Source organism: Epinephelus fuscoguttatus, linkage group LG13 (genome assembly GCF_011397635.1).
Source record: "Epinephelus fuscoguttatus linkage group LG13, E.fuscoguttatus.final_Chr_v1".
Taxonomy (NCBI): Eukaryota; Metazoa; Chordata; class Actinopteri; order Perciformes; family Serranidae; genus Epinephelus; species Epinephelus fuscoguttatus.
The window spans coordinates 23,220,683-23,239,223 of NC_064764.1; the positions used below are offsets into that span (position 1 = coordinate 23,220,683).

General features: G+C 40.5%; 1 protein-coding gene across 3 annotated transcripts in view; it reads left to right on the top strand.

Annotated features, from left to right (window-relative positions):
• The window catches only part of osbpl6 (oxysterol binding protein-like 6), a 66,566-nt gene that overhangs the window by 39,196 nt on the left and 8,829 nt on the right, over window positions 1–18,541 (top strand). Inside the window, exons 9-18 of one of the 3 annotated variants that reach the window (XM_049594145.1) lie at window positions 169–261; window positions 3,234–3,402; window positions 6,722–6,852; window positions 9,276–9,383; window positions 9,801–9,932; window positions 12,608–12,695; window positions 15,821–16,074; window positions 16,474–16,611; window positions 17,375–17,438; window positions 17,625–17,703. In XM_049594145.1, coding sequence (XP_049450102.1) covers window positions 169–261; window positions 3,234–3,402; window positions 6,722–6,852; window positions 9,276–9,383; window positions 9,801–9,932; window positions 12,608–12,695; window positions 15,821–16,074; window positions 16,474–16,611; window positions 17,375–17,438; window positions 17,625–17,703 — 1,256 coding nt within the window. The remainder of the gene's footprint in view (window positions 1–168; window positions 262–3,233; window positions 3,403–6,721; window positions 6,853–9,275; window positions 9,384–9,800; window positions 9,933–12,607; window positions 12,696–15,820; window positions 16,075–16,473; window positions 16,612–17,374; window positions 17,439–17,624; window positions 17,704–18,541) is intronic. The other 2 variants (XM_049594147.1, XM_049594146.1) reach the window with 2 other exon arrangements.

The window sequence follows — 18,541 nt, forward strand, 5'->3', positions numbered from 1 at the left end:
TCACACACTCCATTTGCTTCATTAGTTCCTTTGCGATTCATTTGTGGGGATGTTTTGTTTTTTGCCATTTCACTGCAATCAATGTGTGTGTTAGCTTTTGCTTTTAGTTGTGATGTGTTTGTCCTATTAACCACATTTTGCATATTTTGATCCACGTGTGCCACAAAGGCCAATTGTGTAGAATTGTCAAAGAAAGAAAAGCGCTTGAACAGAAGATGGAGAACAAAAAGTGTCGGCAAAGATGCAAAATTCCAACTTCAGGTACCTGTTTTCAGATTTTTGCTTTGCCACATAAACACACACGCACGCACACACATAGTAGTCAGTCACTCACGTGCCACATTTCCACTGCATGGTGCAGCAGGGCTCTACTCAACTCGACTTACTCTTTGGTTTGGTTTTCCATTATCAAAAGTTATGGTCGAGGTAAGGTACCATCGGCGAGCTGAGCCGATACGAGAAAGTGGAGTCAAAACACTGCACAGGACTGATTGGTCAGCTAGAATCGTCACCACTATGACACAGGACATCCATTTTTAAGTAGCCAGGCTATAGGAATTGGTTATTGTTTAAAAAAATTACCAAATCACTTTAAGGGTAGTGCCAATACCACTACCAGTGTTACCAGTACTTGTAGAATACTTCATTTGATACCTTCCTTTCTACTGATGTAGAAGCCTTCAGTAGCTTAAATGCCACCAGACGCAGGGCAAATTAATTGTCAGTAGCCTGTCCAGCTCATTCTCATTCCCAGGGTGTTCAAGACCGCCACTTTGTCACACCCCTGTGTTTGTGATATTCACACCAAAGGCAGCCTTCAGGGTCTTTATGAGACACAATGGCCCATCAACTAACTCCAATGTAAACCCATCTGCGGCAATAGCTGATGTTGAGACCAACAGACGTAGTATAAGGAGTGAGAAAGTGTGCTTGGGTGGATGGGAGAAGAGGTGGACTTACAGCCACAAGGGCCCGTGTCTGGTGTGAAACCAAAAGTCAGTGTTGTTTGAACTTACCATTAGGCAACTTACGTATGAACTAAGGATAGACCGATACATCGGCCAGCCGATATATCGGGCCGATATTTGAGTTTTTTACCTGTATCAGCATCGGCCGATATGCACGTGGGTTTGTGGATTTATTTTTCCCTGGCACTTTTTTTCATTTGAAAGTATGTAGTTAAGTTGAACAAAGCTGTTGAATCCTACTGTGTACAGTAGTTGTTGTTTTATTTATGCTTCAGCTTAAATATTTGTTTATTTTATAAAGACATTACTGGAAGATTTAAGAGCACTGAACTCTTTTTTTATTTGAATGTATAATAATAATAATAATAATATTCTACCTGTTCTACCTCAACTTTCCATCTTGTTTTAGTATTTTTTACTGTTCAATAAATGTAAAATAAATTGTTATCATTGTGTCATTTTTTTGATGTAAATTGAGGGAGCAAAAGCAGTATTGGCCCCAAATATCGGCTCAAGAAAATCGGCAGTCCATAATCAGTCATCGGCTAAGGGTGATGGAAAAAAATCGGTATCGGCATCAGCCCTAAAAAATCCATATCGGTCTATCCCTAGTATGAACATGACGCATTAACATAGTAGTAATAGTGTCGTACTGGTAGTAGTTGGCTAATCACACGTTGCATTAAATTGAAGAATGCTTGCAGTGATTGGCTGCGAGCAAAACCTTACAAGTAGTCTTTTTTATGTCTACAGTAGATCTGGATACTAATAACAGTGACTGGTGAAGTTCGATAACCACTGGTACTGGGCTATTTCAAGTACTGATACCTAGTCCCACAAGCTACTGTCAATAGTAGCTGCTGTTTAGCCCACAAAACACCAACATACACGAGGCTGTAGAATTTATGAAGTTCTCCCTCTGCTAGGTTGCCCGATAAAAGAGTTCATTGAGCGTTGTCTTTAAGATGATGTCATGGCAGTTTCAAGCAGCGTTGCCATGGCGATCACCTGAGAATCCCGCCTACACTGAGGGGGTACTCTCTGCAGCGGAAAATCAAACAGAGAAAAGGACCTGGTACCAAAAATGAGTCGAGTCGAGCTGAACCATGCAGTGGAAATGTGTCATTAGACACATTCAGTTGTACAGTCTCCTTGTGATTAGGAATTTTCCTGGGACGACCTTAATGCTGTAATTCAAGACAAAAAAGCTAAATAATTGTTTTTAAAACGCAACAGATGCATATTAAAAGTGAATTCATATATATTAGATGAATTGTATTTAATTTGATTTATTTGTTAGATTTTAATTTGAAGAGACACTGTGTACTTTCAATATAAGGTGCAGTAAATTTTCGATTTAAGAGAGGTTTGATGTGTTTGTTAGTGGACAGAGAAACCCTGAAGTCACAGGTTTGATTTCTGTATGAGCGTGAAAGTCCACTGTAAGTGTTCGTGAGCAAGAGTGAAATGTGAATTGAACCTCTACTGCTCTTTTTAACATTTTTAAGAGGGGAGACTTTTACAGCACATACACACTACAGAGCATTTCTGTCTTCTTTGTTTTTGTTTTCTTGATCTTTTTTGTTCTTTAATCAGTCTGCGCTGATACTGGCACTCATTAATGTGGTGTGTCGTGGCCTCAGTAATGCTTTTTCCATCTCTGCTAATTTTCCCTTATTTTGCCCAATACACTAATCTGTGCTTCCTGAAAAGACTAAATGTGCTTTCATACACTGTTGTTTTTTGTTCTCTAATGAGCAGATCACTGAATTTAAAAGCCCCTTCATATGCTACCTTAGAGATTTCTAGATATAACAAGTCAAAGTCAGCTGGACTTCCTGTTCATCCCAAAAAGCAAAGTTATGTAGCTCCTGTCATGATCCAGTGCCAAACACCACGTCAAGTTTGATCTGATCAACTAGTTCTTGACATTTAATTGACCTCTATAACTGATAATCTTCATATATTTGAAGATATCAGCCTTAAGAACATGAAGATGCAGCTATTTTGTAATGGTGTCTTCGTTAAATATATATATTTTTAGGCTAGTAATGAGAAGAGCATGTCACTGCCCCTCAGTGTGACATGTTGGTGTGACATGTCAGATACTTAGACGGAATAATTGGTCCTATTATACGCTACATTCAGAGTTAGCTGTGTGTTAACGGACCAAAGTTCTTGCTCTTCACAGTTCTGTCAGACACACAAGTACTGTGCCTCCCCACTGACTGTCAGTGGTCTTCTCTGGTCGTCATCTTTCTCCAGGTCCCTCTGTCTGCCAGCATGTCCCCTGTCCGCCTCCACTCATCCAACCCCAACCTGTGTGCCGAGCTGGTGGACTTTCAACCCGCTGTCTCCCGGCTGACAGACAGCGTAGAGTGTGCTAGTGACTACATTAAACTTCAGGAGGAATTCTGCACCATCGCCCAGAAAGGTAGGGAGGCAGCATGCATGGCTGCATGGTTATTAGGCGAGATATTCCCAGCGTTTTCAATTCATATGTAAATTGCATATGCATAGACTCATGGACCCTTGATGTTGCTATACCAACCGCTGACCGGCTTACGTCATTGCAGCGATCCTATTGGTGCTGAATGCAAACAGAAAAAGGGGTGTAGTTCTTAGGGGAGTTCGCCCGTGGGCATTTTATTTCAGGGAGTCCCCAGAACTGCTTGGCTGTATATGAGCGTACCCTGTCTTGTATGTACAGTATACAAAACTGCCTGTTTTGTATATTGTTGTTTGTTACTGTTTGTCATTCTTTTGTTTTGCGCCAGGATCAGAGAAAAACAATTTAATCCCTGCACTGTATATAGGTGAATGACAAAAAATATCTCTCTAAATCTTACAGGATTACTCTGCTTTGTTATAACCTGGATTTCATTTTCATTCCAATTGTTCCTGTTGTTTAGGATATCATTGTACATATAAGAGTAATTGCTGAGATTTTGGAACAATAAAAAGAATTCAGACGGGGCAAAAACTCAATCACGCAGGTTTTAAATAAAGTCTCAGGTTAGCCAAACTTATTTAGGAGATAATATAAAAAGCGAGCACTAACATTAGTCAAGTCCATTTTATTTATGTAGTGCCATCTCCTAACAAAAGTTGTTTCAGAACACTTTTCATATAGAGCAGGTATAGCAGTGTCCCTCTTAATTGAATTTACAGAGACCCAATATTTCCCCCATGAGCAAGCACTTGGTGACGGTAAGGAAAAACTTGCTGTTAAGAGGCAGAAACCTTGAACAGAACCAGGCTCTAGGTGGGCAGCTGTTTGCCTCGACCGGTTGGATTGAGAAAGATAAAGAGAGAAAGATAAAAACATGACATCATGAAACAAACTGTCTCTTTTTAACATCCATCATAGTTGAACTTTGACCGACTGTACTTGCCATGACTGTGTGCAAACACTGTTTGTCTGTGGACATTTGAGATGCACCCATTATCAGTTCTACCTATAAAGTAGTTTAGACAATTTCTTCATTCTACTTGTTAAAGCAATGTTGTCTTTTTACCAAATTTCAACAGTTAAATGTATACTATGCAGGAATTGTCAGTTAGTGTTTGTAACCTATATCACTACTGAAAGTGGAAGCTTACCCTAGATTTATTCTGCTTCGTGTTTCGCCTTGCTATATTTGCATTTTTTTTTGTGATGTGTGCACAGTTTTTGCAGCTTCCTCTTGGATGTGTGCTGCTCATGGTCTGGCACCAGTTTGACCTTTTTATAAAGTCTCGACCTCACCTGCACGCTGTGCCCATAAACTGCCTGAGCACAGAAAAATAAGGGGAAAACAGGAAAATACAGGCAGAGGGCAGAGTCTCTGCAGATAAAAACACCACCACAGACTTCCTGTGGGTAATAAGTGATGATTGAGAGGGATTACTAATGTATGAGTCTATACATTATTCTTTAGGGATGCCCCAGCTGAGGCTGAGTCCTTACCACAGAGGCCTGGTTTCAAGTCCGGCCAAAGACCCTTTGCTGTAGGTCCTTCACTCTCTCGCTCCTTTTTATACCTGTCTACTCACTATCAACAAAGCATGAAAATGCCCCAAAAATATCTTGAAAAAAACATTGTCTTTTAGGGTGAACCATACATAGCATAATTTTAATGTAGTAAATACAATGTCGTCGTAACAGAGAGAAACAATAGCCGAAATTAAAGTGAAGTGGAATTTTAGTTTTCACATTAAAATTTAATGGTAACAATGTTGATAAATATACCTGTAAAGTAGAAATTAACAGAAAAGTTCAAGTTAATTTTGGTCACCAAGGCTAACTCAGTGTGTCAGACCAGACTGTTAATTGAATATAATAATAAAAATAATAATAATAATAATAATAATAATAATAATAATAATATTTATTTACAAAGTGCTTTACATGTCAAAAATTCAGGAAAACATCAACTGATAAAAACACTTTAGTATATAAAACCTGAGGAAATGAGGTTTAATTTAAATAAACTAAAAACTCAAGTAAAATCAGGAAGGACTCACAGATAAAAATATGTTTAAAGAAGGGATTTAAAAGAGATCACCGATTTGGCCGACGTGATTTTCTTGGGCAGATTGTTCCAGAGCCTCGGGGCCCTGACAGCAATTGTCTTTAACTGTGTCTCTCTAACTGGCCCTTTAATAATAATAGTAACAAAAAGTTTTTCACGATACTCAGACAAATTAAATAAAACACCTTCAAAACTGAAACACAACATGGAAGCAAAGTAGTATAAGACTTTTAAATAACACTTTAAAGGAATGCTTTACCAGCAAAGTGACAATTTGTGTATCAGTTACTCGTTGCGTGTTACCTTGAATTTGTGAAGACTGTGTTTTCCTCACATGCCTCAGTGATGAATGGAGAATCCAAAAAAAGGCGAACCTTCCTTATGAACTGAATTAAAAGGGGGACGCGTTTAACAACAGTAAAACTATATATCAAAACATCCGCTTACAAACTCTCACACAACTCATTTATCCAGTTGTATATTCAGTACTCCCCAACAGGGTTGCCAGGTCCGCTTATTAGCCATGACTTTGGGCTTGTTTCTAAAGTGGAGTTGCTTATTTGGGCTTGAGCTCTAAATGTCGCCTTTCTCTATCCGTCTAATAAGTTATTTAAACGCATGATAGTCCCTCCGCCCCTCTCTTTCTCCGCATACACACAAGTGATGGTCAGTCAGTGAGACTTTTCACATTTAAATTGCGTGATTAATGGAGGCTCTTTAACTATTTCGCTAGCAAGTGGGCGAAATATGGAAAGAATACAATAAAGATTTGTAGAAAGAGAGGATTAAATGATTCGACTTCAAGAGGGGGATGATTCAAAGGCAATGTGGCAGATTCAGATTCTGTGTGAAATATGTTACTCATCACTCAGATGCTTCTTTTGGGCTTGTTGCGTGACTTCGTAGGCTCAAGACTTCTTAATTGTAATGTTTTAGCGAAAAAGACTAGGATTAATACTGTGAATTTCCCAAGTGTGGGATCAATAAAGTTTATATTTTGTTATACTGCATGTGTTGTGTTAATAGATGCGTTGATATAGTTTTACTGTTGTTAAATGTGGACCCCTATGACTTCAATTCGTGTTCAGTTCAAGAAAGTTAGAAATAGATTGTCAGAGTTTCACAGAGTGTTTTAAGGTTAATGTCTGTCACTCGAAGATTGTGACAAAGCAACTAAGAAAAAAACATGACTGTACAGTGTGAAGGATACTAACTTTCTTTTGTCCTGTCTGTGTGCAGTCCACTCTCTGCTGAAGTCAGCCTTCAACACGGTGGCCATCGAGAAAGAAAAGATCAGACAGATTCTGTCTGACCAGGAGCAGTCAGACCAGTCAGCCCAGATCAACTCTCTCAGGAAGTCTCTGTCACAGGTAATGAGCCACCTTCAACCATTACCTATGATCCCTTCTTCTCTCTGCTATGAGTTAATCTGAGATGTTTATCAAACATATTTGGCTACATCACAATTGTAATGCTGAGTATGATGCTGTTTTAACATGTAATTACCCGGAGTGATCGGGACATTACTGAGGAAATTACTTCAGTAATCTGAGCAATGTGTCTTTAAACCCAAACCCATTTTGTAGTTGTCATGTTATAAGATTCGCTCATGATGACGGGCTGACAGAATAAACACACAAGCTACAGTTTATTCCAGTCAGTGAGATCACAATTGAGAGAGATGATGTGCGGAGATGAAAGCACAGGCGAGTGAGTAGTGAAAGTTAAATCATCTTTTCCCATATTAATTGGTGAGAGAGGGAAATGTGCTGTGCAGTTCATTAACTCGGCTCCTTAGGGCTGTCTCTCTACCCCAGTGATTTAATTGGACTGTTCCTCTGCTAACAGTTGACATCATTTCAGTGAAATGTTTCTGCTGCTTTATCTCCACTTTGTTCCTAATTGGATGCTTGTGTGACAATGTTGTTGCAGGCTGGAGGTCAGGTTTTTTTTATGGCAAAGCTCTGTGGGAAGTTGATAATCAGGATTCATGGTCATTATAGCTACAGCGGCTGATGTCAACTATTTTAATCTGTTTTTTTTTCCACATGTACACATTCACTTAAAGTGGCTATAAGCAATATTTTATATTTAAGAATGGATCATATGACTACTTGCATGTGAAAGGGGTGATGAGTGATGAATCCACAGAGAATTATCACCTGGGCCCAGTTGTTAAGAAGCTGTCTGATCGGATTTAGACTTTCTGGATCAAATCTTGGAAATGGGTTATTCAAAAGGAAAAAAGATATTCTGAAATTGGATTAGATCATGTAATCTTGTCTTGGTTTTGATCTGGATCAAACCTTTAGTATGTGTTCAAAACTTTTTAGAAAGATTGAGTGACATTTAATCCAAAAACCAGGATTATCCTGATCCCAGCAGAAGACTAGATTCAGGTGGATTTTAGTAACAAAATGTAAGTTCAGTCAGCAACACTTATATCAAAGAAAACTTCATTTCCATTTGCAGTATTGTATTTGGCAGTATGGCTCTGTTCTGGGGCCCCTCTACCTTTCCTCACACCTACACAGAATGCCTCTTCCACGCACCTACATGGAAAGCATAGGGCGGAGAGAGCACACCTCTCTGCCCTTCCACGTGCCTGTATGGAAAGCCTAAGTCAGAGAGAGCAAACCTCCCTGACCTTCCATGCACCTACATGGAAAGCCTATGTGTTGGTGATGAGATGAAGAAGTAGCTGAGGATCTGGATGTGAAGCGGAGTGGGCTTTTGATGAGCTTGTCCCGGGCTCTGGGGGGACGTGTGTTTGTCTGGGTGATCCAATCTAATATCGCTGTGAAAAACTGGTACCAAAATAAGATGAATTATCTGATCCTGCATAGCAAAACATGGGATTTTCAAATCGGGATCATTCTGATCTAGACTAAACTTTTTGAACGACTGGGCTCTGATTCTTCAGTTCCCCTCCGATTATTTAAGATTTACAGCATGTTTCAGCTCATTCTTTAGATTTTTAGCCCTGCAACTTTACTGTTCTGGTTCACTCTCACCGCTCTGATCAGTGATCACTTTTGCAGATGCAGCAGGCAGCGGTTTTCAGTGACTTATGTTCATCAGGTGGACAGAAACATGATGTTGCTCCCTGTCTGCTGGATGTGTAAACAGCCAACTGTTTGCTAAGTTCCCCATATCACAGCTTGTTTCTGATATCCCCCAAGTCGCCAAAAGATCCGTTAATCCTGCTGTTTTTCAAAAATAGGTTCAGTCAAGTCTATTTTAATTTAATACTTAAATGCCCATATGCATGTTGAGGGGTTACTCCTCGTCATAATCATTTATCTTGTCCAAATTTGCCATGAAGAGATGATAAAATCCCCTGTCCTCATTATTTACAATAATTTTAAGTTTGACTTCAGCAGTCTTGAGTTAGCGAAGGTGAAGAGGCATCTTCATCCTGGCACCAAGAAAACCATGTGCATGGAATCACAAAGAGGGAAATTCACACTAAAATGACTGTAACTTTTGAAGGTACTCACTTGATATTCATTTGGCTAACCCAGACTTCTGAAGTCTCTTATTAGCTGCAGTGTCATTGTTTTAGCAAGGGATCTCGTCTGTGCCAGTTTGGAGAGGAGGAATGGCAGCAACTAATCATATGAGAGTATTAAGATAACCTTGAGGAAGATTAAAACCAATCCTTTTCCCCCACAATGTTATTTTTTTCTACACCCAGTGCATCAAACACTAGATCTTCCCTCCCCTCCTGCCCAACAAAAAACAGAACAACAACACAGCATGTGGAAAATAAACCACACTTTTCATTATTCAGGCCCTGTCCCAAAACGCAGAACTTCGAACCCGACTCAACCGCATCCACTCTGAATCTGTCCTGACTGAACAAGTTGTCAGTGTGAACATCATCTCCACGCCTGATGAGGTAGGTCGCTGTGGTCAGTCTGTCACTGACTGAGCCCATTTCTGACTCTTACACTGATGAAACAACAAAGCTTCCAAGGCTGACCGGGCAGTTTCAGTGTTTGCATCATACATTCGTCAGTTGCATCATTGACTCCTGTCCATAGAGATTGATGTTTTTCGCAGTAAACCCTGGCATGTAAGCTCAAAGGATCATTATTCTATGCAGAAGCTGACACCAAGGTTAATGGAAAAAAATGACTAATTAGAAACGGATGGGAGCTTGCCCTCTGGCAAGGATGCACATGCTGCAAAATGAACTCTGTGTCGTCTTCTGATGGTGTTTGTGTTTGTCCAGGTCTGTTTCGGTCCTTAAATGTGTCATCATAGGAAGGAACGGTGAACATCTCTTGTGTTCGCATGTGTTTTTTTCCTGCAGGCTGGAGAACAGATGGGGATCCCTCTGACTCAGCAGGCCTCTAATGAGAGTCGACTCTCCATGTCGGAGTCTGTCTCTGAGTTCTTTGATGCCCAGGAAGTGCTTCTGTCAGCCAGCTCATCGGAGAATGAGGTACAACAGAGGAGAATTGGGTGTTTAAAGGGATGCTTTGCCAATTTTCAGCCAGCTTTGTATCATAACAGTGTGGGTAATATGGGTAAAAAATGTGGTCCTGGTGACCCCTTTTGTCGTGGGGTGTGTTTGAGAGTTTTGGAAGGTGTTTATATGTCTGTCTCTGGAAAGACTTTATCGATGTGATAGTGTCACAACTGTGGAAGATGCGGTCATGAAACTTTATAGGTGTGTAGTTGAGATACACGGTACAGTAATGGTCCCAGAAAATGTCACGGTATCATGGTATTACAGAATTTATATTACATAACATTACAAACGTTTAAATACTACAATTGAAATTTGAAACCATTTTGTCAACGAAAGTTTGTGTAAAAAGTCTCCCCTTTGAAAATTACTAAAATAAAGGGGAGATTCTCCGTCCAGTTCCTTTTCCTTTTCCAGTTCGCCATGGGTTATGTCAACGGCATATATGCTAATCCTCACTCGAAAAAGCATTGAAAAGCATGGTTCCTGTGGGCTCCGGCAACACTAAACCCCCAAGTTTAGTGTTTCACTGCAGCCTGTTTTGTTGTGTTCTGAAAATGTCAGCGTCACCCTGTGGACGATAAACGAGGTGTAGACTGATAAAGGAGGAACTACATTGAGTGCTCTACGTAGCAGTGAGTGACAACAACCCCGCCCCCATGAAAGAGTACTATTTGTGGTGGAAACGCTAGGGTCTAGGTACCATGTCTGAATGTTATTTTGGTTCCAAAGGTACCATACCGAAGGTCTTTGGTCGCAACGGGGCTTTTGTCAATTTTCAACCAGCTTTGTGTCACAACAGTGTGGGTAGTGTGTGTTAATGAACTGTGGTAAACTTGCCTCCATCTTACCCGTGACAAGGGGTTTCATTTACAAAACAGTGATTAGGATCCATACTAAAGATGTACTCACGGACAAACCACAACCATCTGCATTGCCAATTCTCCCGTCTCCAAAATGTTAGTAAGCATGGGTCAGAGTTTTTCCCATCAAGTATGTTTTTATAGATCACAACTTGTGGGAAGTGGTGTACGTCACTTTCAGGCCCTGTTTTGTGCGTATGCAGTGTTTATGAATGAGATCCGTAATCTTCCTGCCCATTTGCCAGTAAAGATCTGCGTCACTCAGCAAATAATCACTAGTTCTTGGGCTGTTGCCTGAGCTACAGATGGCACTTCCTCATTTTTGTTTGCCTGTCCCCACCACAAACACAAAGGGTATTGAAGCAGATTGGGACTGAGACGCCCCTCTCTCTCAAACTCAGATCAAACGCTAGGCAGTACTGATCAAATGTAAACCAAGATTCTGTTACTGTGTTGCCTATTTCTCACCTAAAATCTTTTTAGTAACGTGTTTAAGCTTACTGTTTGGCTGTAATAAGAGAATGTTGAACAAGATGTAGGCACTTCTGTTTCCTGCATTATGAAAAACGGAGAAAATACTGAGATCAAACAGTAAAACAAAGCAGTGTGGATAAAATATGAACCAAGATTCTGTTACTACACTGCCTATTTATTGCCTCAAATGTTTTCAGGAACATATTTTAACTTATTTAACTGTGAAGATTGTTACTGGTGAGCCACCATATTGTTTTTTGGTTAAGCAACTTGCATTACATCACCCACCAACTGGAGCGTTTATTTGTCTGGAGCTGTGCAGTGCAGTCTGGTAGTTGTAGGCTCTCTATCGCTGAGCAAAAGCACCTTTTAGTCTGCATATTTCTGCTGCATAGACAACCCAGTTTTATGAATATCTTTCCAGCAGTGAAACACTTCTTTAAAAAGGGACGGTTTAGAGGAGCTGGTTGTAGAGCAAGGAAGGGGTTAAACTGGCCCCGCTGCTGGGAAGCCAGATAAAACGTCACTGTGATGTGTGGAGCTGGAGTTAGTCAGCAATTAATGAGGGCAGCATGAAAAGCAGAGATAGTGCGTAACGGAAACTCAAACAAAAGTCAGGCACGTGGGAGGGCTTCTTTACAATCTGCCCGGAGGCTTCATCCCTCAGTTGTGCTTCAGAATCATAACACTCCCCTTCTGTCTGTTCCTCCTGATTTGTAGCTTCTGGTTTTGTTAAAAAGGCACTTTGTACCATCACTTGAAACGATCACTCCTGCCTTCTCCCCTTTTTAAACTGCTGCGAACATCCAGTTCCAAATATATGTGGTCTCTGAAGAGCCATTAAGCATTGTAGCTCCCCAGGCACACATTGAGCCACGCTGAAGGATTACTCGCCAATGAAATTCATCAACACCTCCCGTCCTCCAGCTCCAACAGCCGGCCCATTCAGACCTGTGTTACACTGTCGGCTGAACAATCACCAGCAGCAGGCGACTGTAATAGAGGCCATTACAACAAGTTGCAATATGCTCCTCTTTGGTGGCGTCGATGGCCTCATTGTGTTTGCTATATATAAAGTATGAAAATGCTGCAGAGTCTCATCCTATGATTACTGCAGTGGGACAGATAGCCGACGACTGCTGCAGTTTGTTAGCCACTGGCAAACTGCAGTAACTGTGTGTGTGTGTGTGTGTGCGTGCGTGCATGCGTGTGTGTGTGTGTGAGGCTTCGTCCGTCTGCTGTTCTGATCAGAGGTTGTGTTGCACTCTACTGCACTGACTCACTCCGCTCTGTACCTATTCCCCCTCGCAGGGCTCAGATGATGAGTCATACGTCAGTGATGTGAGCGATAACATTTCCGAGGACAACGCCAGTGTGACTGATAACGTCTCCAGACAAAGTAGGTTCAATCCTGCACCATCACAAGCCCAAACATCTTTATGTTCCCTATTAGAAATAAAGGGGGGGGGGGGGGTATCCCACTCAACCATGCTTGCATGCATACACACACAGACACACAGGCAATTCTGGCAAGATCATTTATCAGTGTGGCGGAGGCAGTTGACTTTGCAGAGTTGCTCGGGCTGCCAAGGGCTTCTCTGAGACTTTATAAAAGCTGTCTGTGTGAGGAGGGATGGCACCTCCATCTTTGTCACATAGCACACTGCCATATTAAGTATCTAATGATGATGAAAATACTCTGGAAGTTGGGGAAAGAACTGGGATAGTAATATTATTTCAAGGTGATTTTAATATATAGGGATGGCATAGAAAGTAAATTAGGGAGAGTCCTGATACATGTGCTCATGGTGGGTAATATGGCCCTTAAAAAATACCACGATATATCTGGGTATTTTTACGATAATGATATTCTTGACGATCCAACTCACATCACTGTCCGCCCGCTTGACTACCATGGGTTCTGGAGCCTTCAGCTTTTTTGTTGAGCTTCACACAGGCTTACATTACGTCAGGAATATGCCAAAATGACCTAATGACACCGTTTCCTGTGTGCGCACAGCGAGAGAGGAGAGTGAGAGACACTGTGCTGCTGCCAGCGGAGCTACTAACTGAGTTAGCTCTGAGCAGCGAGGCTCTAAAAGGGTCTGAAAAGTCCAGAGCTATTCATAAAACAATTGGGGCATCCAGGCCTGACGGCGCCACTGATTCCACACTACTGAAGGCTCTCCCCTTTTTGGAACTAACTCCTCCATAATGGGGCCAGTGGTAATTTGATTTTCAGTTCTGCCTGTTGTTGCTGTGCGTAACAGCATTACGTCATCATTATAACAAGTCGGAATATTGCCATTATCACAATATGATTTCTTTTATCTCTAAAAATTAGACCAGTATTGCGTGAATGATATGGTGTGGCACACAATTTTATATGTAGACTCACTGTCATCTTAATGCATTCAGTGATGTGAACGCCACGGCAGTAGAGCGATGTGTCCCAGTTAATTGACAGCAAATCCAATCAAGAAACACCAATCTGCAGTAAAATAATCCAGAGCCAAGAGGCATGACCACACCACACCTGTTTCACCCTCCTTATACTGACTCACAGCATGTTTTAGGATTTTAAGATCTCAGTGATGACTCTGAGGCTCTTTGTGTGGCCTGGTCCCTCTCTATACTTCTGTCCATTTCATCCCACGTGATCCTGTATGAGGTCTGAGATCCTCTGGCAGAGGTACTTTATCTATTCCAGACACTGTATTGCACCAGGCTCATAACCAGAAGGGACAGAGCCTTTGCGGGGATTGTCCTGAGGCTTAGGAACGACCTGCTCGTGGGAATGAGGCTGCCTGAATCGTAATCAACTTTTAAATCTCTTCTTAAAACATAGCTTTATCTCGGAGCTCAGCCTCATTTTACCTAGATTATCTCTTTATTTCTTTTATCTGATCTTACTCATGTTGGCTTTACCCACTTCATTCTGGTCCAGTTAATGTTTGTTTTTTAATCACTTAATCTGATGATTATTCTCTTCATTAGGGGATTAAAAGTAATTCTGGAGAAGGATTGCTGAAAACAAATATGACAATAATATATTTACTGTCCCTCTGACTCCCACTGCCTATCTCTTTATATATCAGTGGCCTGTTCCTTGTTCTAAGCACCAGCATGAAAGCCCCTCTCGCGTCCCTCGGTCGAAAGGTCGAGAGGTCGACCGATATATTGGTTTGGGCAATCAATCTGTGCCGATATAACTAACTTCTGATAGTGGCCGATATCTTGGCAATCTCCACCAGTCATGCGGGGACGTACATCCCTGACCAGAGCTGAAGAAAGTGGGGCGGTGTTGACTAGAGCTAAAAGAAGCTTATATGGCTCAAAAAGCTTGGAACAGAATCATATATATACAAATGCTGTTTAGGTAATACGATAAGTAATACACTTACAATGTCATACATGACGTCATCTGGAAACAATTTTTTTTTAAAATTACTCTTTTACTTTACTCCCATGTAGGGGTGTGCCATATCATCTGGTTCACCATAATTATTTTTAATATCATATGAAAAATTAATTTCGTAATAGGCGATGTTTCGACTGTCACAGGTTACAGTGTGATGATTAGAGGCAAAATGGCAGAGCATAAAGGTCCAGGTGGAAAAATAACAACTCCATCATTTAGGATTTTACTAAAAGAAAAAGAAACTGCCTGTTGATTTATATATATAGATCTCAGGCTAAATTTGTATTTGGGAGCTGTTTAAATGTGTAATTTGTGGTAGATTTTATTTTGTCAAACAATTAGTATTGTACACAGAATCTGAATCTCACTCTGAGTTACTGTTGTTGTTCACAAACTAAAGAAATAAGAGGTTTGTTTAGTTTTTACTGAATATTTGAAGGCAAATTTTTTTTTTTTTTTTTTTTTTTTACTAATTTGTTATGTTGTCAACAGTATCGTTATCGCAAAAATACCCCGGAAAAAAATCCCCCCCTACTCCCATGACAGGTTGCTTTGTCTCATAGTGACCTGTCTGCCTTCAGCTGGCTGCTTGAGGCTGGTGCTGCATGTACATTAAAATCATCACAGGGAAATGAAAGTAATTTTCTGTCACTAAAAACACAGTCTCCTCAAAGCTTAAGGCAAACTGCTAAACACAAGACAATGAGATGCAGCAGTGAAACTTGGTATACCCTAGGCTACCTTGTGACGTCGACTCAGACAACTGTGGGTGATGGAGACAGAAAATTAGTGCATATGGAAAAAGCACCTGTGGTTTAACCCAAGTTGATTGATAATGCAGCTGCCCTGTATTTTTCGATACAAGTCTGTGAAGTTTCATCACTTTATAATTATGTAATAAATATACAGAATGTCAGTTAGATGGTGATCTGCATGAGAAATGAGGATAAAAGCAAAAAAAAAAGGTTATGATCATCATCTCCTTATTGACCCAGAGAGATGTGCTCACTATAAGAGGTTTCCCCTGTGGCAGCAGAGACTGTCACAGATGATGTTGTACCCCATGTAGATTGTTAAAGAGTTTGTATTGTTCTTCTTCCCAGTGGCCAACGGAGACTTTGCTGGCAGTGCCTTCCGTAACGGGCGTCGCAGCTGCCTGCCGGCGCCGTGTCCCGACACCAGCAACATCAACCTCTGGAACATCTTGAGAAACAACATCGGCAAGGACTTGTCCAAAGTGTCCATGCCTGTGGAGCTCAACGAGCCCCTCAATACCCTGCAGCGCATGTGTGAAGAGCTGGAGTATAGCGAGCTGCTGGACAAAGCCGCGGAGACCGAGGATCCCTTTGAACGCATGGTAAAGAAGTCGTTAGTAACAAGCACTCTGTCAAATCAAATGTTCATCACATTAGGTGCAAGAACGTGGCGACCCTTCAGCGCGGTTCATGAAGCTATTTAATGTTTGCCTTTGTTTAAAATTCCCCCTGTGTTTTTGTGTCGATCATACCTGCATTGTTTATATATGAGGTGACATTGCCAGTCAACATGAATAGTCTCACTCAGAGGCACGTATGCGAGGCGGCGGTACGCTCCGATGCAGCTGTCGACCTTGGATACTCCTATTTTTATCTGTCTTCTGTCCTTTTGATAGCGCCTGGTGCATGCTAATGTTTGGCTTATTCCTGACAGAGCCTTTTAATGTGAACCGATTAATCCCCTCTTGTTTGCTCTGACTGTGTTGTTTTGACTCTGACAGGTTCTCGTCGCTGCGTTTGCCGTCTCAGGCTACTCATCCACTTACTACAGAGCAGGAAGTAAGCCATTCAACCCGCTCCTCGGAGAGAGTTATGAATGTATTCGGGAAGACAAGGGCTTCTGTTTTTTCTCCGAACAGGTACGTCTGCTTTGTTCGGTGGAGGACATGTTTCATGATATGAAGTGCATTTTAAACAGAAGCATTATCTTGGATATATCTCCAGATTCTTGATGTCTGAGGTAAACTTCCATGCCTATGACAACTTAGAACAAATAAATGTCTACTTACAGTATAATGCCTTGCACCCTAACAGTTGTGATCAGCTCAACCACAGACTGATGTTTTTCCGTTGTTTTATAGTATTAGAATATTTTGTCAAATTCCCCAAAAAAGTATTATAAATATTGATAAATTTGCAGATGAAGCAAAGATTAAAAGGACATCTAGAAAAAAATAGACTTTGTGTTGCAATAACCATGGATCCTCTAGAACTAGACATCCCATTAGTTGAGTTTTACAGTTTATTCTTGACTTCTCTTGACTAATTGAATAACTGTTTGGTGGATAAAATGTCAGCCGGAGCCCAAGGTGCACATATTTAGATTGCTTGTTTTGTTTGCCTTGTTTTCAGTTGACTATCAGGTGGAGAAAAACAAATAAATATTGACATTTCTGGAGCTGGAACCTAAAAAAAAATCTGCATTTCTGGTTGAAAAATTACTATTTCTAAATGATCAAAATCAGTCAATCAACTAATTGTTTCAGCTCTATAGCAAAGTCAGAATGTGTGCACTCGTAGTCCATCACGTGTCCTCTGAGTGCAGACTCACAGAGATGTATATGATGTGTAATCTCAACAACAACAGCTGTCAGACTGTTTTCATTTGATCTCCTCTCAAAGGTGAGCCACCACCCTCCCATCTCCGCCTGCCACTGTGAGTCCAAGAACTTCACCTTCTGGCAAGGTGGGTTACTCTCCTAATTAGTGAGGGGGTTTCATCACAGCAGATGAGCCTTCCAGTCTCATTTAGCCTCTTTAATATCCAGCTGCAGTTTTACAGATTAAAAATTGGTTTTCATTTCTTACATTTTTAGAAGAATTGCAAAGATTTGACTGATCAGTACATTGTTGATGTTTGTTTGCTTTTCAGATGTGAGGTGGAAAAACAAGTTCTGGGGGAAATCGATGGAGATTTTACCGATCGGGACTGTGAATCTTATGATTCCCAGGTAACTTTGATCCAGCTGCTTTGTGTAGTGACGAAACCTAACCTGCGATATATATCCCAAATTGGTGCTTAATCCTTTGAAACATAAGCAAATTGGCTTCAGAAGGCAATGAGCAACGAAAGAAGAAATGACCCAAAAAATTAGCAAGAAATTAGTAGAAAGAGAAAATTAAAAACAAGAAAATTAGTATAAAAAAGTTGGTAGTTAAAAACAAACAAACAAGGAAATGACCTTAAAAGAGTGCTTAAAATTTTTAATGATTCTGTAACATAATTTTAAAATGCAATAATAATAAGTATAAATATAGTTTTCCTAGTTTTTTCTTTTGTTCCCTAGTTATTTTAATTCCTATTTTTTTTTCTTTTTTTCCTGCAATTTGTGGGGCATTTCTTACCAATCTGCTCATTGCCTTTTTCCCCATGTTTCTGAAAGAAACTGCACCAATTTTGCTCAAGGGTCAAAGGTTTAAATACTTGCGAAAGGCATCTGAAAGCAGCACAAGAATAGTGATGTCGCTCCAGGTTTCAAAGGGTTAATAATACAGCAGTGCCTTTAATTTGATTTGATTTTTATTTGGAATTTGAAAACAAAATGACTTACAGGAAAATCATGACATAAAAAAAATCCCAGAGGATAGCACTTAAAATCATCACTAAAAACACTTATTTCCAAAGTGGTCCTCGGTGGAGACATCAAAATGCATCACATAAACCAAAGTCTGTCAGTCAAGATAATTACACCCAGATTTAATGGATGTGTCATATTGAAAATGCACAGTATTTCCAACAACTAATGCTTACCACACACTAAGACTTTGAAAACACACCCTCTCACATCT